Raw genomic sequence first — 27,827 nt, forward strand, 5'->3', positions numbered from 1 at the left:
TTTTGTAACATGTGTTTATAAGATGGAGAATGGAGGTTGTTGCACTGAACTGTTTAAGTGTGCCAGAATAAAACTTCTAAATTGTAAATATTTAAAGAAGTGATTCTGCAGTATATCAGACTTTGCCTTTAGCTTAGTGATTGACATTAGAGTATAATCCTTTTATACATCCTGTAGTTTTACTATGCCCTTGTTCAACCATGCTTTAAACTCCATGTCGTTCTTTTCTGGGGCAGTTGAGTAATCGTTACCCCAGCTTGGGGACAAGCAGGACAACCCTGGGGAGTCAACCAACATTTTTTGAACCACATACCAAACAACTATGGTGTTTTTTTACAAAAGGATTAGTAGATTTTTTCTTTAATGTTTTAAAGCGTTCTGAATATAGATAGCCATTCAAAATCTTTCCAACATTGTGGCCCTCAACTGAGCACCCCAATCATATTATTCTAGATTTGGCAACTGTGACCCTTCCCTCTCATAAGGCAAATATAGAAGTGAGAGTCTGAGTCTTGGCTATTATTCCAGATGAAATTAGATAGAAGCTTTCTGGCCTTAGGGAAAAAAGAGGGGCCAGTGGAATCGACTGGAATTTTTTTTTTTAAAGATTTGGGTAGTATAGACATCTTTACAATGTTAATTCTTCCCAATATAGAAAGAGGTTCTGACATCTCCACTACCATGGGCTCAAAATTGGCTCAACTAAGATTACTTATCTTTGAGGTTATTCTGATGCCCAAATATTTAAATCCCTCTGTGGCAAAGGTTGAGAGATAAGGTTATTAGTAGATACCATTGCCGAAGAATAAACAAGTAAAATTTTGACCTATCTACGAAAGTATTTACCAAATCCGAAACGCTTAAACACCTTAACACCAGATTCCTTTTCCGCGTCGAGTGATAGTATTGTGGTATCAAGAGACTCTCCACAATCGTGGATTATATTAAGAACTCTCCTCACAACTCTCCTTGTGGAACCCCTGACAATTTTGCACAAAACCATTCTGGTCTCCCTGTTTAATGACTGGTAGAACCCTCTCAAGTCTCATAGCTAGAGCCTTAGCTATGATCTTTGCATCAGAATTTAAAAGTGGTATGGGTCTGTAAGAGCCGCGTTGGGCTGACACTTTGCCTGGTTTTAGCATAAGAGTGATCAGCACACAATGTAACGAAGCTGGGAGGCAATTCCAAATAAACATCTAATACTGGGACTAATGATTTCAGTTTGAATAATTTATAAATATCTGGATCTTTCCTTTTTCTTTTCTATATTTTGTGTGTGTGTTGAATCATCTATGATAACCTCTCTTTCTAATTCTCTACTTTTTGAGTCTAGTTCATTCATTGTCTGTTTAGAGCTAGTGAAGCTTATCATTTGTCCTCTGATATATGCCTTAAAATCTTAAAGCATATATTCACCTTATGGCTGCAGTTGCTTGATTTGTATTTATTGAGAAGTAGAGAAGAGAAGAGTAGTGTAGAGGGTGGCCACCAACAGGAATATATTTTCAAAAAATATTGGTTATCATCACAGGGTCCATATATATTAATCAAACTGATACTTTCCCTCAAGAGGGTTCCTTGAACCACCAAAAATCTACCAGCTTTATAATAAACAGTGTTGTTTCCTTGGAAAGGCACCAAATTATGAATTACCACCATAACCCCCCTCGAATGGGAAGGGAAACTGGATACTAGCACTTTGCCTGGCCATCTCCTATGTACTTTGACCAAGTCCTCTCTGAGTAAATGAGTCTCCTGGATAAACACTATTGATGACTTAAGTTGTTTAAGTGTGGTAATAACTGGTAAATAAGCATGTTTTAGTTTGGTCAACATTCCAAGAAGAAAATTTTAAATTCTTTTTTGAAGTCATCTAATCTTAATAATACAACAGATTGTGCAGAATAACATCATCTTTTAGTTGTTGGTAAACAACTAAAAGACAACTGTCAGCCTGAACAAGACAGCCCCTTGCCCGTCCCCGCCCTCCCCCTGACCTTAGGGTACAGTTAAGTGCACACACTGATCCAGTGTAAACAAGGGAGCAGTTGGACCGAACCCGAACTGACATTATGATAGAACAACACAGGACAATTGTGGCTTTGGCAAAAGTATATAATCTGCACAAACAAGTATGTATGAAATGTTCATCATAGTCTTTTCTTGCAACTTAACTCTCATCCGGGAAAGCCGACAGTATAGTGAACAGCCACTTCTCCAATAAACAAATAAAGGCCCACTTAAAAAGGGCACTTGGCAGTTTCTGTTGAAAGAGTAAGTGAAAAACCCATTACATCTGGGGGAATTGAAGGAATGACTAAACGAAAGTTTTACATGGTCGGAACCCCTCCTGTGATGGTAGAGCTCCATTGAAAGATCCGGGAAGAACATGATCTCTTTACCGCCGCAGACAACTTTGCTTTTGGCCCTGGCTGCTGGCATCACTCGGACTTTGTCCTGGACGTTTAAAAACCTTATGATGAGGACTCTTGGAATGGTTGATCAATTAAGTTGTATCCGGCCAGGCAACCTGTGCGTTTTTTTGATGAGAGGTGGTCTCGGTAATGTCTCTGTCTTCTCATTTCCTTCCATCTTCTCCAGCACGTTAACTAGTCGCAGGTTGGAGTTAGTTCATGAGGAAATTCACTTGTATAACTAGCAACTCAGTTTTACCTTTCTCTGATTTAACTGTGTCCTCTACAATGCTAAAGCACACTTCCGCTTCATCCATGCACACCAACAAGTCCTGCACGTCTCTCTTAACATTCTGAATTGCTTTCAGGACCACATCAAACTTTGTGGAAAAGTCTTTTCTAATCTTGCTGAGTATCTGAATAACATCCATATTGTGGGTCATTACAGTATCCATATCCACGTGAAGCGCATTGCTAGCATTACCTGTTGAGATAGCTATGATGTTAGCATCTGATCTGATCTAGCATCCGTGTCTTCCTCACTGGGAGAAGAGTATGCTTTAGATTTGTTTTGTGCTTAATTTTCTGGCATATTGTCGCGGAAATATAATAACACATCACCACAAACAACAGTTACCACTGCTCATGTAGTTAAAGGAAAAATTACAGGATTTTATTAGAATTTCGCCAGGAGCTCACACAAAGATGTGTGCTTACTTCAGCACTATAGCCATGCCCCTATTTTATTTTAGGTTTATTTTTATTAATTTACGGTATTTATTTTTTGATAACTTTGTGGTAGTTATGCTTTTTGCTGTCATATTTTGCAAGGGTGTGTATTGTTTTTTTATTAGTTTTTTTTAGCAAATTTCAATATTTCAAATTCAAATCCCATAATGCTCTATTTTTACACTGTGTAACCTAAACAGTTGCATTGTTACCATTTACCATACCATTTTTTTGTAGCCCATTTTACACAGATGTTATGTTGTTACCATTAAGGGACCAAAGTGTCCTCTTCTAAAACACCCTAAAACTAGCATATGTTAATATTTTTCTGTACTTTTTATTTTATTTTATTTTTTTATTTTTATTTTTTTATTGTACAACATCCTGGTTGTCTTTGTTTTCAAATCTTTTGTGCTGTGGATAGCTGTGTATCTAACATAGAACCAGAGCAAATTGTACAAGTTGTGCAAATTTTCGTGGAGGATCTGGGAATGGTATCGATCAGTCCCTAAATGTGGCGACAGAGGCTCCTCTGTGCACAAAGCCAGGGTGGCACACACAGAAATGTTGTTCGATAAAAATAAAATGTTACTGTGCCCTACTGTGATTTGCAGTTTCAAAGTTTTTTATGACAAAGAAATAACATTGTTTGGTCATGGGGACATGTGGGTTCGTAGCGATCTCTGCATTGATCAGAGTGCCTGTGTGAGTGTGTGTCTGTATGTGTTTGTGTGTTTGTGTGTCATTGAGGGTTTTTCAACTCTTTTATCCTGTTACTTGAAAGACAGAGATAATCTTCAATGCCATCACAAACACTGGTATATAAAGGGTTAAAAGTCAGAAAATAATCAAACTTGTGGTATTTGTGATTAGGATTGAAATATTTATGTAAAACAAAAGTAGAAAAAGTATTGACATATGCCATTTTTAGGGCATTTATGAAGAGGACACTTTTGTCCCTTAATGGTTATAGCGTAACAATTTTAAAATCAGGTATGAGGGTTAAAGACTCCAGAGACCCACAGACCAACATGCCCTGTAGGCCTCCTTCTTCAGCCTGATGGCTCCCCTTAACTCTGATGTCCGCCAGCGGGTTCAGAGGTTACTGCCATGACCAGCCACAGCGACCTTGTGGTTGCAACTTGCAACAGCCACCTCGACAATGACCCATTCATGGCCCATTCAGACTCAGTGTCCCCTGCCACCGAATGTAATTGAAACTCTGTCGAAGGTGGGAGTTAAAGACCATCTTAACAGATTCTTCCACCAGGCGTTCTTCCTAGCAGACCCTCACTGTTTGTTTGGGCCTACCAGGTCTACGCGGCATCTTGTTTTTCTGTGCACATGAATCTTTCAAACTGGAGGCCATTGCTTAATGTGGTTGTTTAGTGTGCACCAACTGTTTGAACAAACAGTGATCTAATACATGATGACTGTCTGGTCTAATGGAAATATCCTGTTTTTTCCTTAGGTAGATGCATGGGCCCAATCTAACACTGTCCCTGGCCTTTTTACTGGTTCAACTGGAGCCCAGGTCCTCAGTTCAGAGGAGCTGTCTACTAGTGGACCACAAGCATGGCTGAAGAAGGTAAGACATTCTATATATACAACTCACACAAAAGGTCTTTAAAATATTGATGCTGTTGATGTTTCAAAGCATAAGCATGAAAAGCATAGCATTTTTTTTGGCTTTGTGTCACTCTGGTAAAAAATATATTACATGCTTATCACCCAAACTTGTGTGGAGTTGAACTGGTTGGTACATTGCCAATTTCAGTGTACATTGCAAAACGCAGTGTTTTGTTGTTCTTGTTTCCCCCAAGTTATTTGAAAATGTATAAAATACAATGAAAGAGATGGAAACAGACATCAAACAATAGCCTTTCTTCAGAACGGTATGTTTATTTCTTTTAATTAATTAATTTAATTGCTATAATAGTAAAAAGAATTGTGGCTTATAAAAAGGCTTTGGTGTCCCTCATGTTGGTGCTTAACTGACTCATAAGGACTTGTAATAAGTCAGGGTAAAAGATCAAAATTCGGAAAAGACAACTAGTTCCAAAAAAAAAGAAAAATCAGTCTTTTCAATCATCACAGACTCTTGTCAGATGTGTAAGTGGGTCATTCCACGAAAACGTGCCATTTCCTATTTTTAATATATAATTTTTTAAAGTACTGATTTGAAAGGTTTTTAACTCCTGTTTAGATAGTGTTAATCCTTATCTCCAAGAAAAATATACCATGCCATCTAAGGTTATGTTATTTTTGTGTTTGATATAATCCACATGTACTTGCATCTTTTGTAAACCCTGTTACTAAGATGTCAAGTACAGCAAAGTGAAAATATTAAGAATTTTACCCATTTCCATTGATGGATCTGCTACCTAGTTCACAACCAACTCTTCCAGTTGTACAGGTTGAACTGATGTCACAGCATATTTTTTTTAAGAAAAACTGTACCCAACCTTACCTTAGAATGGTTACAAGTTGACATAAAATTAGATTGGAAGCCATTACTAGCCGTGTGGAAATGGTCATGACACCACATGGTGTTGACATGCTGTTGAGGCTAAAATTAACATTTAAGCCTCTTTAGCAAGTGCAGCAACAACTCATGCAAGAGGTCACAAAAGACCCCACAACAACATCCAAGGAACTGCAGGCCTCACTTGATTCGGCCAAGGTCAGTGTTTATGCAAAATAGCCAGCTTCGTAGACGAAAACCACTGCTGAGGAAAAAGAACGTAAAGCATCTTGACGAACCCCAAGACTTTTGGGAAAATACTTCCATTACATCTTGCGTAAAGGTAATACCACATTTCAGAAAAAGAAACAGTAAAATATGGGGTTGTCTTGGTTCTTCAGGAACCATGAATTCTGCTGTCTACCAAAAAATCCTAAAGGAGAATGTCCGCCCATCCGTTTGTGACCTCAAGCTGAAGCAAATTTGAGTTCTGCAACAGGACAACGATCCAAACCACACCAGCAAGTCCACTTCTGAGTGGCTGAATAAAAACAAAAAGAAGACTTTGGAATGGCCTTGTCAAAATCATGACCTGAATCACGTTGAGGTGCTGTGGCGTGAAAAGGCGGTTCATGCTTGACAATCCTCTAATGTGGCTGAATTACAACAATTGCCCCAAGATGAGTGAACATTTGCACGTTCTTGTTTACATTGTTTTGTTTAGCTGCTGCACCGTAGGCCTTTGAGGATGGTAATTTCAATCCTGTATTGTGTTGACAATAAATTGACAATAAACTTGACTTGGCTTGACTAAATCAGAAATGAAAAAAGCAAGTGTGTGTTGCAAGTTCGAGGTAGTTTTAAATACAATAATACATGAAAACACATCTGGGCAAGCTAACTACTGAAGTAATTACAACAAGTCAGTGCCACTACCAGCAAGATAGAGGAGGTGGCTAAACAGCTGGAGGACATGGAGACGTATATGGCGGGGAAAGAGAAATGGGACATTAGAATCAAAGACACTCTTGTCCAGCCACTGAACAACCATAACTTACTTCAGGAGAAGTAAACAGACTTAGAAGGACGGTCACAATGAAACAACTATGGGTTTATGGTGTCCCTGAAAATGCAAATGCAAGTAATTTTTTGACCATGATTACGGCACTAATAATGGTCAAATCATCAACTAACTAAGATATGTGTGCACTTCGACTCGGACATGGTTACATACAGCAACACCAAGAAAGATACGGAAGACCTGCTGAGGCGTGGGTTCACAGGTGAACCGGTATCTTCCAAAAGATCCAAAGATATCACAGCAGAGATGACCGACAAACTACTACCCTGGAATACAGTGGGAGCCCGACTGACGAGGAACGCACATCAGGAATGTGTTTGTTGAGAGACTGAGGGTGTTCCAGAGGCCAGGCAGAGAGGATGCTCTGATGGAGGAGTAACCTCCTCTTCTCCGTTATGAAGAAATGTTTATTTTCCTCCCATTGCATAGGTTTAAGGGTAAAATCTGAATAATGGCTAAAGTGAGGTTCAAAATTATTGTTTCATTTTGTTAGCGTATTAGATATCCAAGTATTTACAAAGGGAATTTTGTAGGGGTGTAACAATTCATTTTAACAACGATTCGATTCGAATCACCATTCATGGTTGCCAGTACGATTAAAGGACGATTTTGGTTCATTTAGAACAATTCAGTAACTTTTTAGCCAAATATTAAACCAGTGTGACTGAAATAAATACCTACTCAGCAATGGTGGTTCTAGATCAAAATTACCAAGGTGGCCAAGGTAGGGCCAGTGTTTTTTCAGGGGGGCACATACAAGGACAAAACAGGGCAATATTTATGCATTCATAATGTTTAGTTTAGTTTATTTAAAACCAAAACAAAATACATAAAGTATTAATACAATAATACCAACATTCTTTGTATCAATAAACATAAAATAAAATGTGTTCAATAAACCTTGAAATCATGTTTGTCTTTTTTGTAAAATAAGATTTCTGTTTTTGAATAAAATAAAACTTTTATCTGCACAATGACACTCCTTAAATCACAAAATACTCTAAGTGCTACTGAAGTACAGATTTCTGGCTTAGCAGAAAAACTGAGAAAACGACCTTTAAAGATTTATATTGCAAAATCATGTATATTTTTTATTGTAAACAACTGTACCAAAACCAAATCTACTCAAATCATTAAAACATATTATATACATACAGTATTAAGGTCATGGAGTGGCCTAGTCAGTCTCCAGACCTTAACCCGATCGAAAACCTGTGGAGGGAGCTGAAGCTCCGAGTTTCCAAGAGGCAGCCAAGAAACTTGAAGGATTTAGAGACTGTCTGTAAAGATGAATGGGCCAAAATCCCTCCTGCGCTGTGTGCAAACCTGGTGACCAACTACAAGAAACGTCTCATCGCTGTGCTTGCCAACAAAGGTTTCTCTACAAAGTACTGACTTGTGTTGTGCTTGGGGATCAAATACTTATTTCCCTTAATAAAATACATGACAATTTATAACTTTTAGATTGTGTGTTTTTTATGCATTTTCGACTGATATTCTGTCTATACCCATAACCAGTAAACAACCATAAAAACCAGAGTCTGATCATTTCTATGGAAGTGGGCAAACTTACAAATTCAGCAGGGGATCAAATACTTATTTCCCCCACTGTATATAATATCAAAATATCAGATTAACTTTTCAATAAGTTCAAGCATTAAACATGAATGATGAGTCATTGCTAATCGTTTCCACCGGACAATTTACGGCTGGATGAACTGAGATGAATCTGACTTCCCCTCTCCTCTCCTTAAAGTTTCTTTTCCTGGACTTTTCTTGCTAATTGAGCTGTAATTTAATTCTTAAGGAAGACTTCACATCATTTTTAATGAACACAGACCGGCAGAATAGCCTATTACATGACGCTTTTGAATGAATCACCAACCAATGAGACTTCAAGTTTAGCTTCATATCAGCCATTCTACTTTCACAATTGGTTGCCAAGACAAAGGATATGACCATATTTGGACCTGACAGATATCTACAGGAGAAAAAGACCTCACAAAGCTCACAATGCTGCGTACCGGCTTAGAAAGCTGACATTTAGCACATTTAGGAGGAAACTGCTACTAAGTGTAGTGAAATGAACACCTAAATGTGCATTTGGACTATTTTGTAGGTTTGTTTTGTTTTGTTTTGTTTTTTAAACTAGATTAATAGAAGATATGTTAATGAAACAAAATAGCAAAAACTCTCAAAATTGGGTGAAAAAACAGTTTTTGCCTGCCGTGTCTCACTTTCAGTACTACTAGTGTCATTCATTCACTGAACTGGAAGACCTGTTCTGTATTTTAAGATTATCACAAGTATTAAAATTACCCCTGAAATTCACAAGATTGTCCCAACAAACTATGACCCATTAATAAATGAGGTGAAGAAGACATTGGATCAATGGATGATGCTGCCCATACCAATGACAATAAAATATTAAAATTACAGTTTTACCAAAAGTTTTATACCTTTTTCAATCCCTTCCTCTCCCACTTCTGAAAGAGCTCAGTAGCATTTTTGGTAGATTCGTCTGGAATGATAAAAACCCCAGACTGAGACTTGGGTTACTATACCTGTCTTATGACAGGGGAAGGTTAAGACTCCCTAATCTGAAACTGTATTATTGGTCTGCTCAATTACACTCAGTGGCACTACAGTGCTTTAATTTTCAACAAATATTTCCACATCCTGGGTGTATTGAGCAAGCGTCAATACCAAATCTGCATCTCAAGCTATATTTGTATTCTGTAGACCCAAAACATTTAAAAAAAAAATAAATAAATAAATAAAGCAACAGAGGACCCTTTCCTTAAAAACAATATTGACATCTGGTATAAAGCACATCAGTATAATAAAGACACTCCCATATCTCCCATATAGGGGAATGCATATTTCAGAGCAGGAATAGTGGATGGTGGTTTTAAAATCTGGTTTGATAGAGTTGTATGCAAAATACAGGACCTTTGCATGAATGGTAAATTTCTCACATTTGATCAGTCACATCTATAACATTCCAAGAAAACATTTTTTTAAAGGTTTAAAATTAAAACATTTCATACAGTCAAACTATAAGCAAATGTTATCTGAACCACCACATCACATCTGGAAAAACTTACTCTTTCAAACCTAAATGGGAGGAGACAGATTTCTCTATTCTATAAAATGTATATATATGTAACTCTTTAAATATCATTTGATAAAGAGTCCACTATGAATAGACTAGAGGAGGGCGTGGAGACAAGCTGTGCAAGATATACATACAGATGATTGGAAAATGGCATGCTAAAAGCTCAAAAACAATCAGTTAATACAAAAATTAAGTTATTACAGCATAAGTGGTTAATGAGAATTTACATTAACCCAGTCAAACTGAATCGTTGGTGCCCCAACATTCCAAACACTTGTATTAAGTGTTGTGGAGGGCCACACTATACCATTGTGTATGGGAGTGCCCAAATTAAATAAATGCTGGAAAACTGTCATTGAGAAGATAGCTGAGGTTGTCGGGGCAACTTTACTGTTACCTCATAACTATCAATTTTGATTGACTTTGGTCTCCTGCAGGCCAGGAGAATCATCCCTTTATTTTGTAAAAAAAAAACAAAAACGGATTTACCTTTGGTACATGTGTGGGTGAAAGAGATGGCATCCTGTGCTGTACTAGAGAGGTGGACTTATGTAACTCGAGGAAAGGCATACAGTCACTTGCTGCTTGGCATGTTCATTTGCTTGTTAACACAGATATCTAATCAGCCAATCACATGACTGCAATTCAATGTATTTAAGCATGTAGAGGTGATCGAGACATCTTGCTAAAGTTCAAACCGAGCATCAGAATGGGGAAGAAAGGGGATTTGAGTGACTTTGAATGTGGTATGGTTGTTGGTGCCAGACGGGCTGGTCTGAATATTTCAGAAACTGCTGATCTACTGGGTTTTTCACGCACAACCATTTCTAGGGTTTACAGAGAGTGGTCCAAAAAAGAGAAAATATCCAGTGAGCGGCAGTTGAGTGGACGATGTTCCCCTGTTGATGTGAGAGGAGACCACATCGGGTGCCACTCCTGTCAGCTAAGAACAGGAAACTGAGACTACAGTTCGCACAGGCTCTCCAACATTTGACAACAGATGATTGGAAAAAACATTGCCTGGTCTGATGAGTCTTGATTTCAGCTGCGACATTCAGATAGCAGGGTCAGGATTTTGGGTAAACAACATGAAAGCATGGATTCATCCTGCCTTGTATCAATGGTTTAGGCTGCTGCTGGTGGTGTAATGGTGTGGAAGGTACTTTCTTGGCACATAGTTTAAATGTCACAGCCTACCTGAGTATTGTCGCTGACCATGTCCATCCCTTTATGACCACAGTGTACCCATTTAACCTAACCCTTACCCATCTTCTGACGGCTACTTCCAGCAGGATAATGCACAAAGCTAATATCATCTCAAACTGGTGTGTGCAGAGTGATGTGATGTGCAGAGATTTCAATAAGATAAAGGATTGTACAATTAGACAGAGAAACATTTCTGATCAATCTGCATTTAATATAAGCTGTAACCTAGATAGAAGTCCTAAAAACATTTCCTGGAGGATGAATATAGGTCTGTTAAATTTGTATTTTTGTTGTATTCTTATCATTATTTTTTGGTAGGTAGGGAAGACTTTTTATATTCACATTTGATTTGGATAAATTCTTCAAAAAGTTGCACTGGCAGACACATCTCAACATCAACTATTCAGTCAAGCCTTCATGGTTAAATCGTTGCAAAGAGTTCACTACTTAAACCACCCCTAAAACCCCTGATTTTGCGCCTACCATGGCTGGACACTGCTCTTGGGATGGGTAAAATTATTTAAAATTAGGTGACAGTAAAGTGATAGTTTTGAAACATAAGCAATCTTGTTTGATTCACTTGTGATTCAATCAAGAAAAATAGAGAATGTGATATATTTTCCTGTATTCTGTTGTATTTTTGTTTTTTCCTTCCTTCTTGATTTTATTTCCCTCTCAAACTCTCTATTTTGTGTCTTGGTTAGGACCAGTTTATGAAGGCGTCTCCAGTATCAGGGGGAGTTGGAGAGTTCTTGATGAGAAAAATGGGCTGGCGGACGGGAGAGGGCCTAGGGCGGAACCGAGAGGGTACCGTGGAACCAATCGTTATTGACTTCAAAGTTGACCGCAAAGGTAGAATACCTTTCCAGAATACTGGAACCCCTAGTGATACAGATTTTGACCATAATTCTTGACTATTAATATCTGTGAGCAAAGGAAAATAAAGGCAAACTGGTCTCAGTTGAGGGAAGCGATACAGTGGTGCATAAAAGTTTTTGCTCCTTCCCAATTTTCTACCTTTCTGCAAATGACTCATAACATTAACAAAATTAAAGTTCAAAAAGTAGACAAAAGCAACCCATTCCAACAAACATGTATTACTTGTTCAAGAAAATTAATAATTTGTACGTATCTGTGAGTCGCTTTTATGTCTAAAGGCACACTTGATTTTTTCATCTGGCTTCAAGGATAAATACAGCCTGGTGTCATATGCATAATAATGGAAATTTATCTAGTGTTTCCCTAGAATATTTCTTAACCCTTAGATGCATGAGTGACGGTGCTTCCCCTCTCCCTTCTATGGGGGGCTGGGGTCTCTCCCTGGCGGGTGGGGTTCCCTCTTCCTGTGGTCTCCCTGGCCTGTGTGCGCCAGGGGCATGGGGCCGGCACCTTGGCCCCCCTGCTCGGATGGCCCATCCCTGGTTGGGCGCTGGGCCGGTGCCCATCTGCAGAGGCTTTGCTGGGCTCCGGGGGGGTCCTCTCGGCTGGAGAGGTGTCTCTGGCTGCCCTGCGAGTGGGGGGTGGGGTTTTGGGGAGGGGGGTGTTGGTGGCGGTGGATGGACGGGCTGCAGTGGTTGGCGGGTGTGGGCGGCCGCTCTGGCCTGCACCGGCTTGTGTTCGCTTTGTCGGTCTGGGGGTGTTCGTCGTCGCTCGCCATGTGCGCTGGGGTGTGGCATGCCCCGTGGCTACGGTGGTTCTCTGGTGTTGTTACCCATGCGGCCCACACTGGGGTGGAGGTTCTCGGGGGCTGGGGCTTCTGACCTGACTCTGGGCCCTGGTAATAGTCTCACTAATATATTTAGGGAATGCCCACATGCATGTGTGTTGTCACCTGCCAGTCCATGCTGGATCACATCAAGAAGAATTGATGAGTCCCGGCTATTAAGGGCTGGATTATTGTTTTCACTCTATCACTATGTGCCCTATGGCAGACTTCTCTACTCTATTGGGACAACCTTACCCCCCTGGAATCTCTCATCTCTCCAGAGATCTACACAACATCTCTCTGTACCCAGTCATACTTGAATGAGGTAACTTGGGAAGCACAGAACCCTACACACCACCAGTTCCTACCAGCACCACATGCCTCTCTTCCACTGTCTATCCCTCCACATCTTTTCTGTCCTTTGTTCTCCCCCTCTATTCACTGAGGTGTAGCACTGCCCTCCCTGACACACAAGGTTACTACACTCAATAAAGTTCAACAGGATAGTTCCCAGGAAGGGCTGGTGATGGTCACACTCACGCACTAAAGTAATAAAGCTTTCAGCTGCAAGAATATAACTGCATCAACCTCATATAATCCTGCAGAAATTCAAGCCACAAGCTTAAACACAGCCAAAATGATCACCAAATGAAAAAAAAAAAGAAGTTGAAAAAATGTAAATTAATGAAAAAAAAAAAGAATGCCTGAGGAGGGCATAAGGGTTCAAAAATAGCTAAGCATTGCCAGGTACAGTGTTGGTGAGTCACATTTGAAGTGTCAGTCAAACACTTGTTGATGTCATGTAATCACATGATTTAGTATTAATTAAATTAATTATATATAAGGTCCATGATTTCACTGAACCAAGTCAAACTGATGTGTACAAGTCAATTTCAGATGACTGTTCATCCATGACTTTCATAGATTTCAATATAAATGCCAAGAAAATGTTTTGACTAGCATAATCGCAAGCAGACACACAAGACCGATGGATTATTATGTACAGATGTACATAGAATGTGCCATAGAATGTTTTCCTTTATGATGTCATAGAATTCTGTCCTTTGATGATGTCATCAAATATTTTCCTTTGATGGTGATGTTATCAAATGTTTTCATTTGGCCATGATGGCATAGAATCTTTGCCTTTGATCTTATTGAAAGTTTGTTTTATACAAGCCTCTGTGGATCTGTACATTCTTTGGTGCTTCTCAGAGTTACAAGTTGACTGCAAGCAAGACAACGACCACACTTGAACAGAGCTTCTTTCATTGATTTTTGTCCACATTTTTACAAAACATTTCCCGAATAACAAGCATCAATGGCAACCAACAAAACAGCAAAAGAGTTGAATATCTCTGTAGGGAGCAAATTGCCTGAAAGTGGAGTTTTCCTCAGAGAGGGCGGCTTTGAATTTGTGACCAAATGCTGCAAAAACCAACGAGAAAGTCGCTGTCAAAGTCAGCTAGAGCCGTCCTGAAATTTTCAGACAAAAGTTGAAATTAACATGCTGAAATTGACATGCTGAAACAGCATTTTCAATCTTATTATACAGTGTGATTGCCGCTGTTACAGCTGCTACAGTTCTGCTATTTTCATCCACCATTTTGTTGTGATGCATTGTGATCAGGACCACAACAGCCATTCCTTTCTTTCTGACATAGATGACTATGACCATACTGCTAAATCCAAACTATGTTGTGAACTACCCTGGACTTGAAAGCCTTCATTATAGGACAGATGCCCTGGCCTGTTGTAGGGTTCCCACAATAGTGAGGTCCTTCTCCTAGTGATGCTGTGCAAGAGGCACACTGGTTGGAAGAATTATCTGTGGTAAGGTTGCACCCTTTGTTTCTGAATGTACTGTGCATCTGCTTGACAATGTTTTCCCAGATTTCTTCTCCTGGTTGTAAACCTTTCATTTATTGTTTAGAGAATGCATACATTAGAAATCCAGAAGTTCTCTAGGCCATACTTGGTGGGCTTGTACAAGCTGTTTTTCTAAACCTACACAATAACTTGGGATTAATGGGTCTCTACAGGCCAGGTAGGGTAATTTGTTGATACATTCATTCATTAATACATAGGATAAGATGTTACAATCCCTTGTGCCATGATCCCTGACAAAACCCATTTAGAAGCCCAGTCCAACTGAAAACCAACCAGTAGATTAGCAGTCTGCTACCAGCTAGCAATCAACAAGAAGACACCAGCTAACTAGCCTAGCCCAATGGCAGTAGGCAGTAAGTGGCACATGAGTGGGGTTTTCAGTGGGCACCTCCCTTCACCAATGTTTCATTAAGTTAGGCCCACAACACCTCAAGAAGACTTATCAGTGAGTTCCAGCGGCCTGGAGTCACCCCCCTTCATGCTGCCACTATACAACCACATGACTTTCAACCACAGAGAGTTTAGCTTAGGCCTTTTTACTGCTATTCAACAAGTCCTATATGCTTGAAATGTCTTGAATCATTTCCTGCCTCAATCCTTCAGGCTGCGCTTTATCACTAAGACTTGCATCATACTATCTTCCCAAACTCTTCACTGGCATCTCTGGCACTGTGGGTACCTCCTCATTATTTATGACAAACCTCTTATCTTCTACCTTTATTTTAACAATTGAAATTCTCCTAGATTTACTTGGCTTCACTCTCATCCTAGCCCACTGCAGTTTGCTGTTTACCTTATCCGGCAGTCTGCTAGTACATAGAGCGGTTGATGTCGCAGTCGTCATGTCATGTAGGCTCTAATTGGGGGGAGGCAAAGCCCTCCTTGCAGCTTTTCTTTGTGTACCACCCATTTTGAGGCCCTAACAATTGCCTCCATTCCCATTGTAAAAAAAGTAAATAAATGCAGGTCATTTTTCATTTTTTCTTTTTATTGATGTTTATACAAAGATTGTACATTGTACATAAATTCAGAAGCATTGATACAATGCATATATATATATATATATATATATATATATATATGTATACATAATACATAAATGGTAATAAAATAAAAAAAGAAAATAAATCAAAAAAGGAAAGAAAAAATGGTACACAGGTAAATAAAAGTTCAAAACAATAAGTAATCGGCAATCCAGAGTGGTCTTCATGGGTTCCAAATTATACACAATGCAGGATCAGTCATATAGAACACCAGTATTAGCCACATCTAATTTTTCTATCTAACTTAAAAAAGGTTTCCATGTAGAATAAAATTACTGAATATATCCTCTTGTAGAATAACAAATCTTCTCTAATGCCAAATGGTGTAGAAGTTCATTGATCCACATCTTGAAGGTATTCAAACAGTATTAATCGTCTAGCTATGAGAGATGCAAAAGCTATCATATTCTTTGCCTGGCAATTAAGGTTAGTGTCATGAGGATTTATTCCAAATATAGCAGTAATGGCAGAATGTTCTATAGGTACTTGTAAAACATCTGAAAAAGTTTTAAATATTAATTGCCAGAAATTGCCTAGTTCTGAATAAAACCAGTACATATGTGAGAGGGTGGCTGGCATTTGCATTGCCAAATGGGATCAACGGCAGGTGTGAATTTTGCTAATCTGACTTGAAGGTAGTGCAACTGGATAACTGTATGTCGCAAGCAGATTGAAGAGGAATGTATTCTATCTAAAGCTCTTCCGTAGATATTCTCAGACAGTTCAAACCCCAAGTCATCCTCCCATCCGCCTCTAATGATGTCAAAGGCTCCAAATTATGTTTAGTAGGGAGTATATGTTCCCAATATTCCCTTTGGAGCCTGAATTAAGATTCAGAATGCAAGTTGGGCGGCTGAGATGGGAGATGAGTAAGTGATTTTGATAGAAAATTATGGAGCTGCAAAAAAAAAAAAAAAAAAAAAAAAAAAAATGGAATTTGTGATGTTAAATTTAAGCTTTAATTGATCAAAGCAAGCAAAAGTATTCCCAATGAATAGATTCTCTATTGTAGCTATTATAGGAGCACAAGTGGGCAAATCCCTGAGAGAAAAACTTCATCTGAACTGTGTCCGAATTCTAAAAGAGTGTTTCACAAGTGGATTTAAGGTGTATTTAGACATGGATTCCAAAAGAGGGACTTTTGAGCAAGTGAGTGTAAAGAAGTATAAAGACAAGAGGAGTTTTCCATTCATAACCATTCACGGTTAGTGGTACCAGATGGAGAATCTTTCCAAAACAGCATAGCCCTAATGTTGGCAGCCTAATAGTAAAACTGGAAGTTAGGCAGGGATAATCCTCTATGTTGATGATGCTGCTGTAAGATTCTTTTCCATATTAGAAGGTTTTTCTTGTTCAACATAAATCCGACACCAACTTGTCCACTGACATCAAGGATTTAGATAGGTGTAGGGGGATGCACTGAAATATTTGGGCAAAACATTCATTTTAATTAGATTAATTCTGCCTCCCAGTGACGGGGGGAGTAAATTCCAACGTTCCAAATCTCAAATGAATGTTAATAGTGGTGAAAAGCTTTAAATATGTCTTTGAAGGCATGTGTTATTCAGATTCCTAAGAATTTGAATTTTTCAGGGTATTTGTTACACTAGTTAAAGGATGAGACAGATATAAAAGCATATCATCTGCATACAAGGACAACTTATCTGAGTCATCTCCCTTTATATTGCTCCCTTTATATTGGTTTTACCATGTAACCAGAATGGCAAACAATAGGGATGCACCGATCCGCCTTTGTTGGCTGAGGTAATGTGTAATAGCTCCAGAACGCCGATTCTTTCGTTTGCTCCATTTTCAAAAATGTGGGCTTCCGTACGGCATGGTGCTTGCGTATGACGCCACTCACAGTGTACAGCATAGGATTAGACTGAGTAGATCAGCCGATATGGATCGGCTCATTGTCACCAATCTCGAATTTCAATATCGGTACCGATACCAATAGAAATATCGGATCGTGCATCCCTAGCAAACAGGAGAGGTGACAGGGGACAACCCTGTTTGGTGCCATGAAGGAGAGGGAAGTAAGAAGAGAGATTGCTGTTTGTTTAGACAGGTGCTAGTGGAAAAGAATACAGAACTTTAATCAAGGAGATTTTTTCACCAAAGCCAAATTGTTTGAGAGTGTAGAAGTGTAGAAGAGATAATCCCACTCCACCTGATCAAAAGCCTTCTCAGCTTCAAGTGATGAAAATTAACACCACAGGGTTAAGGGATGGTCTCCTGTAGTTGGTGATGGTCTCCAGGCCTTTCCAAACTATCGTAGAGTCGTTGGCAGAAAATCGGTTTGCCAGCTTTTCAGTATGATTCCTCTTTGCTGCCTGATCTCTTTTGTCAGCTTGTTCCTGGCCTGCTTGTACAGGTCCTGATCTCCATGTCTTTAGGCCTCTTCCTTGTCCTGCCACAGTTGTCTCAGTCTTGCAGTGAATCTTGGTTTCTTGTTGTGGAAAGTGCAGAAGGTTTCGGTCTACACAATAGGGCTGGGCGATATGGACTAAAAGTCATATCCCGATATATTTAGGCGGAATATCGATACAGTGAACCCTCGTTTATCGCGGGGGTTACGTTCCAAAAAGAACCCGCGATAGGCGAAATCCGTGAAGTAGAAACCTTTATTTTTTTACAGTTATTATACAATGAAATACTCCATAAAACATTGAAAGCAAGGAACAAAACCTTTTTACACTCCAAGCATTTGTTTAACAAATAAAAGTACTGTATAAACGTTTGTTGTTGTTTTTTTTGTTTTTGTTTTTTACAAATAACTACTGTACTGTACTGTAAAATAATATATAATAAATAAATAATAATTTTAATCATCAATACGAACTGAAGGGTTGATATTGCGGGGATCAGCACCGCCCCACCGTGACGGATTGGAACGGGAGAAAATGAAAAATGATTATGAAAAAAAATACAAAGTACAGTAGGACAAATAGTGACTCACGTGTACAGTACAGTATTTCACTGCTCTTCTGACTGAGCCGCTGCATCCTGACTCCGCTCTGTGGCGTTTTTTTCTTCTAAAGCCTGCGGTGCAGGTGTGTTTTTTGGAGAGAAGAACATAGTTATCGGTAGTTGTTGTCGCTCTTTTTTCTTCTGGGCCAAAAGATCCTTATAAACCGACATGCCACCATCGATTATGTTTGAGAACTGTAATGAACGGCTAATCAAAGGGTCCCATTCTTGAGCTGCTCGCTGAAGTTCAGTGGCCATTCTCAGCATTGTTGCTAAGCGACCAAGTGTTAGTCCATCCTCCTCATCTTTATCCACACTTGTGTCCTCTTCTTCCTCTTCTCTTTCATCATCGCTTGGTGGCTTTGTCATTTCTGCCAGGTCTGCATCGGTCAGCGGATGTGCGTCTGCATCAATCAGGGCATTAATGTCATCTGGAGTCATGTCATTAAAGGCGTCTCCTCCAAGCTGTTTAGCGAGATTCACAGCTGTATCTACGGCAGAGTGATGGATCTCATCAAGCGAGCCTCCGGTTGGGTTTTGCACTGCCTCTGGCCACAGTTTTTTCCAGCAGGCATTCAAAGTTTCAGTTTTCATCTCCTGAATGGCCCTCTGAATATTTTGGAGACATGATGCGATGGTGTATCCACGCCAGTAGTTCGTTAGTGAGAAATCTTGATCCGAGTCCATAGCCTCAACAAGATGTTGCAGGGTGTTGCGCGTATAGAGAGCCTTGAAAGTACGGATGATGCCTTGGTCCATGGGCTGAATCAGGGATGTAATGTTTGGCGGCAGAAATTCGATTTGCACACCATCATACGCCAAATCATCAGCGTGACCTCAGGCGTTGTCAACGGGCAGAAGCACTTTAAAGTCCAGTCCTTTTCCTCTCAAATAACACTTGACCTCCGGGATGAAACAGTGTTTGAACCAATCCAGATTGAGCGCTTTTGTCATCCAAGCCTTTGCGTTGTGCATCCAGTAAACGGGCAAATCATCCTTATTTTTGTTTTTCAGTGCTCTGGGATTTTTAGATCTATAAATAAGTCCTGGTTTAATCATAAAACCTGCAGCATTTACGCACATAACCAGAGTCAAACGATCTTTTTGGGCTTTAAATCCTGGGGCTTTGGCTTCTTCCTGCATGATGAAGGTGCGGGAGGGCATTCGTTTCCAAAATAAGCCAGTCTCATCCATATTAAAAACTTGTTCAGGCTTGTATCCCCCTTCCTCAATGATCGCTTTAAATTTATTGTTCACGAACTCTTCTGCTCCAGCGGTATTCGCAGAGGCGATCTCTCCGTGCAGAGAAACATTTTTAAGTCCAAAGCGTTTCTTAAATTTTTCAAACCAGCCCTTGCTTGCATTAAATGCGCTTGGTACTGTGTGAACAGCACTTGATGATGGCACGGTATCTGCATGCTGTTGTTTAGCCAGAGTCAAAGCCCAATATGACATGTCACAAGTAGTTTTATTTAAACTGGCCAGATAAAATAATGCTCAGCTGTTCAAAGAACAATAAAATGTAAACATAAATACTGGAGTACAAGAGCACCTTTTTTGAAATCAAAGCTCCATAAAGTGCACATTTAAATGAAAAATATATCTCTGATACTTTGAATCCAAACCATCTCCATATTACTGAGCCACTACTTTTTCTTTTACCAACCAATTCTTCCTCGGCACGCTCCACACGCTCCTCAGATGTTGTTGTTGAGTGTCTGCTCCAGCCCCTCCCCCCTCTGTGTGTGAAAGAGGAGGAGCAGGGGTGCGGGGTCCAGTGCAGAGAGCTCTGGCTCAGCAGTTTGCCCGGTATATAAAAAAATATACATATATTATACGATATATTTTTTGTATCTATATATCGCCCAACCCTACTACACACACATGTCCTCACAAAAGCTGATGTGACATGTCAGTGTCGGTCAGTTCATCCAGGTCTGAGGCTGCAGATTCAAAGATGCTCCAATTAGTGCAGGCCTGCATCTTTGACGGAAGGAAGAAGAGCCTCTGTTGGGCCTTCACCAGATGTGCAGTGTTCACAGACCAGGTCAGGTCAGATGTGTCGAAGGAGGATATTTTCTTCTCCTTCAGCCCAGGATCTTTATACCTACTAGTCCAGTTATGCGCAAATCACACAACAATTTCTCACGTTTAGGTTATTTATTTGAGAGGCAAAAAAAAGCCCCGAACAAAACATACACAGTGATTTTCTTCTAACTAGGCTCCACATAGACAAAGGGAGGAGCGTTGCCTTTCATGAATCAGTAGATCCTGTGTTCAGGACCAATGTGGACGATATACCATCAGTAACCAATTCTCAAGGTCTGTTGGTAAGAAAGTCCCTGATCCAGAGGCACATAGAAATAGACAGTCCCAGGTCATGAAGCTTCAGCATCAGCTTATCCGGAATGACAATATTAGAAGCTGAACTGAAGTCAATGAAAAGCATCCTTTCAGTCTCTCTTAAGATGTAAGAAGTAACAGTCATCTTAAATGCCCTCCATTAGTTCACACATCTGTCTTGACTCTGGATTTGTGGATTTTTCCAGGTTAATGAGCAACAACTCTTTTAAGATAGATCCCTTGTCTTCGCGTATCATATACTTCCTCAGGCATGTGTTGTGAAGATCAGACTGTGACTGAATCCCTGTTTTTTTTTTTTTTGTTTTGTTTTTTTAACAAATCAGGCCAATGAACTCGGCCCAATCCTTGTTACATAGATTGGAAACACTTTGAAGAGATGCACTTCAATTTGGCCTCGAAATTAACTTGTAATCCCAGAGGTGCGTACTTTTGCAATTCACAGATATGTAATATTGGCATTAACATTATTTTCTAAATAAACAAATATCAAATCATAATATATCTGTTTCATTGGGTTCTCTTTGTATATTTTCAAGAAATGTGTCAAAGTCCACTGATTATTTGAGTCATTTGTATGCAGAAATTGCAGAAAATTCTGAATTCTGAAAAACTTTTAACAGGGTTAAATTGCCTAGACAGTGCTAGGCAATTTACAGTGAGTAGTGATGTAGTAGTGATCTGCTACACCATTTAACATTGCTTTCATAGTTTACCCATTCCTGACTCATTATCTATTTGGAATTGGTATTGCTTTTTTGGAAATCTTTCCACCTCTTATCCAAAATCCCTAGCTCTGACCCACCAGTCCTTTACAACTGTAAAAGCTATTTTAAGATCACTTGCCTTTGTTTTTATGCTTGACCAGTGACAGGAATGTTAATGATTGTGACACAAATTGATGACTGTGATGTTTCAGGTCTTGTAGCTGAAGGAGAGAAGCCACAGAAGCAAACAGGAGGACTGGTAGTAACAAAGGATCTAATGGGTAACAATCACACATCAAACAAATCCATTGAATGTATGGTGAAAATAAACCTAAATATTGTTATGCTGAATTTGTAACTCTTTTACTTTGAAGGCATTTTCTGACATTTAATCCTTTAATCCATTACCTTTCTTTGATAAATTGGGATCACAACTTTGAAAAGAGAGGGAACAAGTTAAGGGACGGAAAGTTAATAATATGCAAGGATAGCACAAAATGCATGTATAGTGAGAGAGAAGAAATTCAACAGTAGTGTGGGGGAAATAAATTATTAAACATTTAAGTCTAATAACTGCACTCGTCGAAAGGGGGATACCACTTACATGTGTAACGTAAGAATTAATTAATATTGGATCAATATTAAATATTAGTAATTAATATTAGTAATTAATCAATCTCATTATTTCTGAGGCGTCAGCTTTTAGTATTTTGATAATTTATTTCCAGCTCACAAGGACCTTTCTGACAACGACCTAAATGTGAATAATGAATAATAAACAATATGATGAATAATATAACAGTTGGAGTAATAGAAAATTCTGAGAATACCAGGATAAATGAGTTTAACGAAAGTGAGAAGGGTGAACGAAAATGGGAATGCAAACGAAACCTAATTTCCTAAGTTTCCTACGCACATCAACTATGCTCTATGATAACTATGATAAGATGAAGGTGATAGTCTACTTATGGGAACTGTTGATGCTGCTCTGAAACACTCCGGGGGGACCAAAGCTGACCATGTAAGCTTGATCTCCACTTTGCTGAGAGCCGTTTGATGTGACAGTCATCCAGGTCCTACCCTCGGCGTCAGTTACAGCAGAAGTCTTCCTCAGTGTTCCACAGACAAAGTGGCACTTGTGAGGTTGTCGTGTGGCAGAGTCTGATGACGTGTGTAAAGCAAGTAAATATCTACAAAAATATTATTAATGCATGACTGTCTTGACAGTTAAAATAAAATTCAGCTTGGACTTGAAAAAGTTGCGTGTTCAATGAATAATTTAAGAATAAAACTTAAACACGCTAATAGGCGGGCAACAAAATTGTGGGGTTAAAAGTAAAAATTATCATGAAGACAAAGAGAGCTGAAAATGAAAGGAACTAAGAAAGAACTGGGCTAGGACAGAACAAAGAAGTGAGACAAAAAACTGAGCCAACACTGGCCAGGTGCTAGTTTATCACCCCACTTCTCTCTGGGTTGTTTCCCTTTGGTGCAAAACTGACCTTTGCTTGCTTTGTTGGGATGATTTACAGATGAATGCTTTCATTTAAGAGCATTATATAATGGTTGTACTTGTCACAATGTCAAACTCAGAATTAAGATGAGAGAGACATGATATCAAACACTTTAAATCACTCTTGGGCTTGCAAGAGAGAAGAAAGTGGTGAACAGATGCTCACTGCATCATGGGAAGTCTCCCGAGAAGCATAGATATAACACAGCATAACTAAGGAAGGGTTTAGGACAGGCATGTCAAACATACGGCCCGTTGGGTCATTTAATCCGGCCCGGCATAAATTTCTGAGTATGTCAAAAAAAGAAGCGAGTCTCTTGCTAATTTCTATTAAAAGTTGCGATTTTTTAAAATAAATACAAACCAAATGCTCCCTCCGGCCGCAAGAGGGCAGTAAATGTGTAAAAGCGCTCACGTCAAGCATGCGGCACTGACACGAGTTAGTCACAGGAAATAAACATTCGCAACGTGATGTGTCCAAGTAAAAATAAACCGGCAATCTTGGTTCACCATTCACCACTACTAAAAGTTATCGGTCAACACACCCTTCCCAAAATGGCACTGTCAAAAAAAAGAAGAGTGGACACGGAGTGCAGAGTTTTCCAGGAGAAATGGACCGAGAAGTATTTATTCACAGAAGTGAATGCAAAACCAGTGTGCTTGGTATGTAATCAGCAAGTTGCAGTGTTCAAAGAGTTTAATATTCGGCGCCACTCATCATAAAGACAAGTATGTCATATTAAAGACAATTAATATTGTGCAGTATATTCTCAACTTCAGTAGGCCCAGCCTAGTAGTTTGATCTGATGTAGTCTAATCCTATTGCCCATGCACTGCTATAACTTTTTTATTTATTTATTTTATTTTATTTTGTATTTCTTTTTTCATTTATTTCAAAGCAGTATGACAATTAAGGCGAAAATATTTTTTTTTATAGCTCCCACTTGAGTTTGTTTAGTGTGGTGAGTTGGTTCAGGTGTAAAACTGCATTCACTCAACTGTTAAAATAAACCAGTTGTTAACACATTCACGGCCAAACATGAAAAATCATTTTTTTCCCCATTGTTTTTGAATAAATGTGTTGTGCTTAGAAAAGATCCCTTGTCATTTGTGATTATAATATGTAGGGTAGGCTACAAATGTAGGCTGAATGATAAAGCATAGTACTGAAAAACAAAGCTAAATATTTGGAGTTGACATTCTTTTGCTGATCCGGCCCATCCTGAGAACAGAAAGTCTGGATCCGGCCCCAGAGCCAAACTGAGTTTGACATGCCTGGTTTAGGGTCACCTGAGTCAGCCCTAACTATAAACTTCATTACGTTTTAAGGCTAACCATAAAAGTACAAAGGATATCTGACTCCTGATACTTCAAATGGGAGCTGGTTCCATGGGAGAGGGGCCTGGTAGCTGAAAATTTTAGCTCATATTTTACCTTTTGAAACTCTAGAAACAGCAATTAAGCCTGCGCTTTGAGAGTGAAAAGATCTAATGTGATGATGATATGGTACTTTGAGTTCTCAAAGATGCAATGGAGCTTGGTCCTTTAAGGGTGTTATATATAAGGAGGCAGGGTTTAAATAGGAAACTCTGTAGGTATAAAGCCTCGGGCTCCAGGTGTCAATAGATTGAAACGTCTTGGAAAATTAAGACTGTATTTTAGATTCCAGATTCAGCTTTATTGCATGGTTATTTTGTCTAAGAGTCACAAGATAAGAAAAGAACATATATGAACAAGACATAGACATAAGAAAAAAAATAGAATAGAATGAGGTGTAGGTAAAAATTACAAAAAAGAATGGACAGTCCAACTTAAATGAAGTATACAGTAAAACATCTTAGCTGAAGTGTCTCAGTATAAGGTTAGCTAAAGTGTACTGTGTGCAGATGGGTGACAATCAACCAGACCTTTAACTGTTAGACTGTTAACACTCAGTGCATTTACATGCAGAGCTTAATCAAGCTATGCTCAAAATTCGACTTTCTCACTACAGTCCTTGTCCCAGTTGACATACAGTGCAAGAAAATCGAATAATTGTTCTCCTCTTCCACACTAGATGGCGATACGTGTCTTTTCAGCGGGTTAATACCACGTTTATACGGCCTGATTTCCAGGTGACCTATTACGTGATATAACAAACAAGAGTCGTTCATGCGGCAGACCGCCATTTCAAACAACAACCAGACAGATAAAAGAAAATTTTTTAAATCGTACACGTAATGTTCGCGCTACTTCTGATGCAAGTAAGATCCGCACTATCCCTCAGATGGCTCCCTTTCTCTTCTTCTTCTTCTACACCCGGCTTTCTTGGACGTGTTTGTTCCGGGGTCACACGCCAGCGCAGCGGTGGTGGAGCATGCGCACACGCATTTTCCGGTGACAACTCCGATTCCATTCGCATTATCTGGGTGTCTCAATCGGACAATGAGAACTCCGATTTAAATCGGAGTAACATGTTTACATGCACTTAAGTTCTCCTGTTACAGTCCGATTAAGGCAATAATTTGTTTTCTTTCACATGCATGTAAACGCACTGAGTTAGAGTTGTGTATTCCAATGGCTGTGGGGTTGAATGACCTCCTGAAGGTGGAGAAACTGGAAATACAATGAGTTGTCTATTGCTTGAGTTTAAAGGTAGAAAATCAATTCAATCAAAGTCATCCAAGCTCTTATGATGTTAAGACGTGCTTGAAGTTTAACTCACTGATGTCTTTGAATCATTGCTGACTTGGACAAACTGGAATCTGTCTGACAGACTTTCACGTCTCTATAGTAAAATATCGTAGTGTCAGTTGCAGCACTAAGGTCTAATAGGACCAGTATACACTCACTTTATTAGGTACCTTGCTAGTAAACCTTGGTATACTCTCAACAAGGTGTTGGAAACATTCCTCAGAGGTTTTAGTCCTTATCGACATGATAGCGTCACGCAGTTGCTGCAGATCTATGATGTGGACCTCCTGTTCCACCACTCCCAAAGGTGCTCAATTGAATTGAAATCTGGTTACTGTGGAGGCCACTGGAGTACATTGAACTCATTGTCATGTTCAGGAAACCAGCTTGAGATTATATGAGCTTTGTGACATAGTGTATTATCCTGCTGGAAATAGCCATTATAAGATGTGTTTACTGTGGTTATAAAGGGATGGACATGGTCAGCAACAATACTCAAGAACGCCCTGGCATTTAAATGATGCTCAATATGTACTAAGGGGCCCAAAGTGTGCCAAGAAAATATCCCCCACACCATTACACCATCACCACCAGCCTAAACCAGCCTATACAAGGCAGGATGGATCCACGCTTTCATGTTCAATTCAATTAAATTCAGTTTTATTTATATAGCGCCAATAACAATACAAATTGTCTCAAGACCCTTTAAAAAAATGGCCTGCTACCTCCAGAGCAAGCCTGAGGGCGACAGTGGCAAGGAAAAACTCCCTTATAACAGGAAGAAACCTTAAGCAGAACCCAGCTCATATGGAGGGACCCATCTGCCGAAGGCCAGCCGGGTAGAAACACAGAAGGTAGAGAGAAAAGAAGAGAAACAAGATAAACAAACTTCTGTCATAGATACATATATCAAGCTGAAGGAAACACGTAGAATCTAATAATATAACACATAGCTGATGATCTTATGTGACAGTTTGTGAGTATAACAGGAATCATGGGCAGGTTGGTGAATTGTTCATTTAGGTAGGAGTGGACAACTGGCGGAGGACATGAAGATTGGGACAGATGTAGTTTATGGAGCTCTACGGCACTCCGGGCCATGCAGACAGGGCGGGTTGATGAGACCACAACAGCAGATGTAGCTTAGAACTCCACAGGTCAGATATTCAGTACTTCAGACCAGAGACCCTCACAAAAAGATGGAGGGGAGAGAGTGAGACACAGCAGTTAGTAATATGAGATCGTAGTGATCTGTTGGGACAATATGGTATGAGGTCTTTCAGATATGATGGAGCTAGGCCTTTCAAGGCCTTGTATGTAAGGAGGATGATTTTAAATTCAATTCTAGATTTTAAAGGGAGACAATGAAGAGAAGCCATAATCTCTCTTGCTAATTCCTGTCAATGCCCTCGCTGCAGCGTTTTGAATCAGTTGGAGGCTTTTTAAAGAGCGATTTGGACAGCCAGACAATAATGAGTTACAATAATCCTGCCTGGAAGACACAAATGCATGAACTAGTTTTTCTGCATCCCTTTGAGAAAGGATGTTCCTAATATTGACAATATTACGAAGGTGAAAGAAAGCAGTCCTGGTCACATACTTTATGTGAGAATTAAAGGACATATCCAGGTCAAATATAACACCAAGGTTTTCACAGTAGTACTGGAGGCCGAGGTAATGCCATCCATTGAAACTAGGTGATTAGATAATGAATCTCTGACATGTTTAGGGCCAAATACAATGACTTCTGTTTTGTCTGAGTTTAAAAGTAGAAAATTACATGTCATCCAAGCCTTTATGTCTTTAAGGCATGCTTGGAGTTTAACCAGCTGATTAGTTTCATCTGGTTTCATGAATAGATATAGCTGGGTATCAGTTGCGTAGTAATGGAAGTTTATGCCATGCTTTCTAATAATATTGCAGAAGATTCAAACCAGTCTAATACAA

At 39.4% G+C, this 27,827-nt stretch overlaps 1 protein-coding gene across 5 annotated transcripts in view; it reads left to right on the forward strand.

The window, feature by feature from the left end:
* LOC125000761 (protein SON) overlaps positions 1 to 27,827 on the forward strand; it is a 70,629-nt gene that overhangs the window by 37,480 nt on the left and 5,322 nt on the right. For 2 of the 5 annotated variants that reach the window (XM_047576411.1, XM_047576412.1), the window contains exons 15-17: positions 4,618 to 4,734; positions 11,720 to 11,867; positions 21,907 to 21,975. In XM_047576411.1, the coding sequence (XP_047432367.1) occupies positions 4,618 to 4,734; positions 11,720 to 11,867; positions 21,907 to 21,975 (334 nt within the window). Of the gene's footprint in view, positions 1 to 4,617; positions 4,735 to 6,011; positions 6,811 to 6,846; positions 7,487 to 11,719; positions 11,868 to 21,906; positions 21,976 to 27,827 lie in introns of those variants that run through there. The other 3 variants (XR_007111383.1, XM_047576413.1, XM_047576414.1) reach the window with 3 other exon arrangements.

This window comes from Mugil cephalus, chromosome 23 (genome assembly GCF_022458985.1).
Source record: "Mugil cephalus isolate CIBA_MC_2020 chromosome 23, CIBA_Mcephalus_1.1, whole genome shotgun sequence".
NCBI lineage: Eukaryota > Metazoa > Chordata > Actinopteri > Mugiliformes > Mugilidae > Mugil > Mugil cephalus.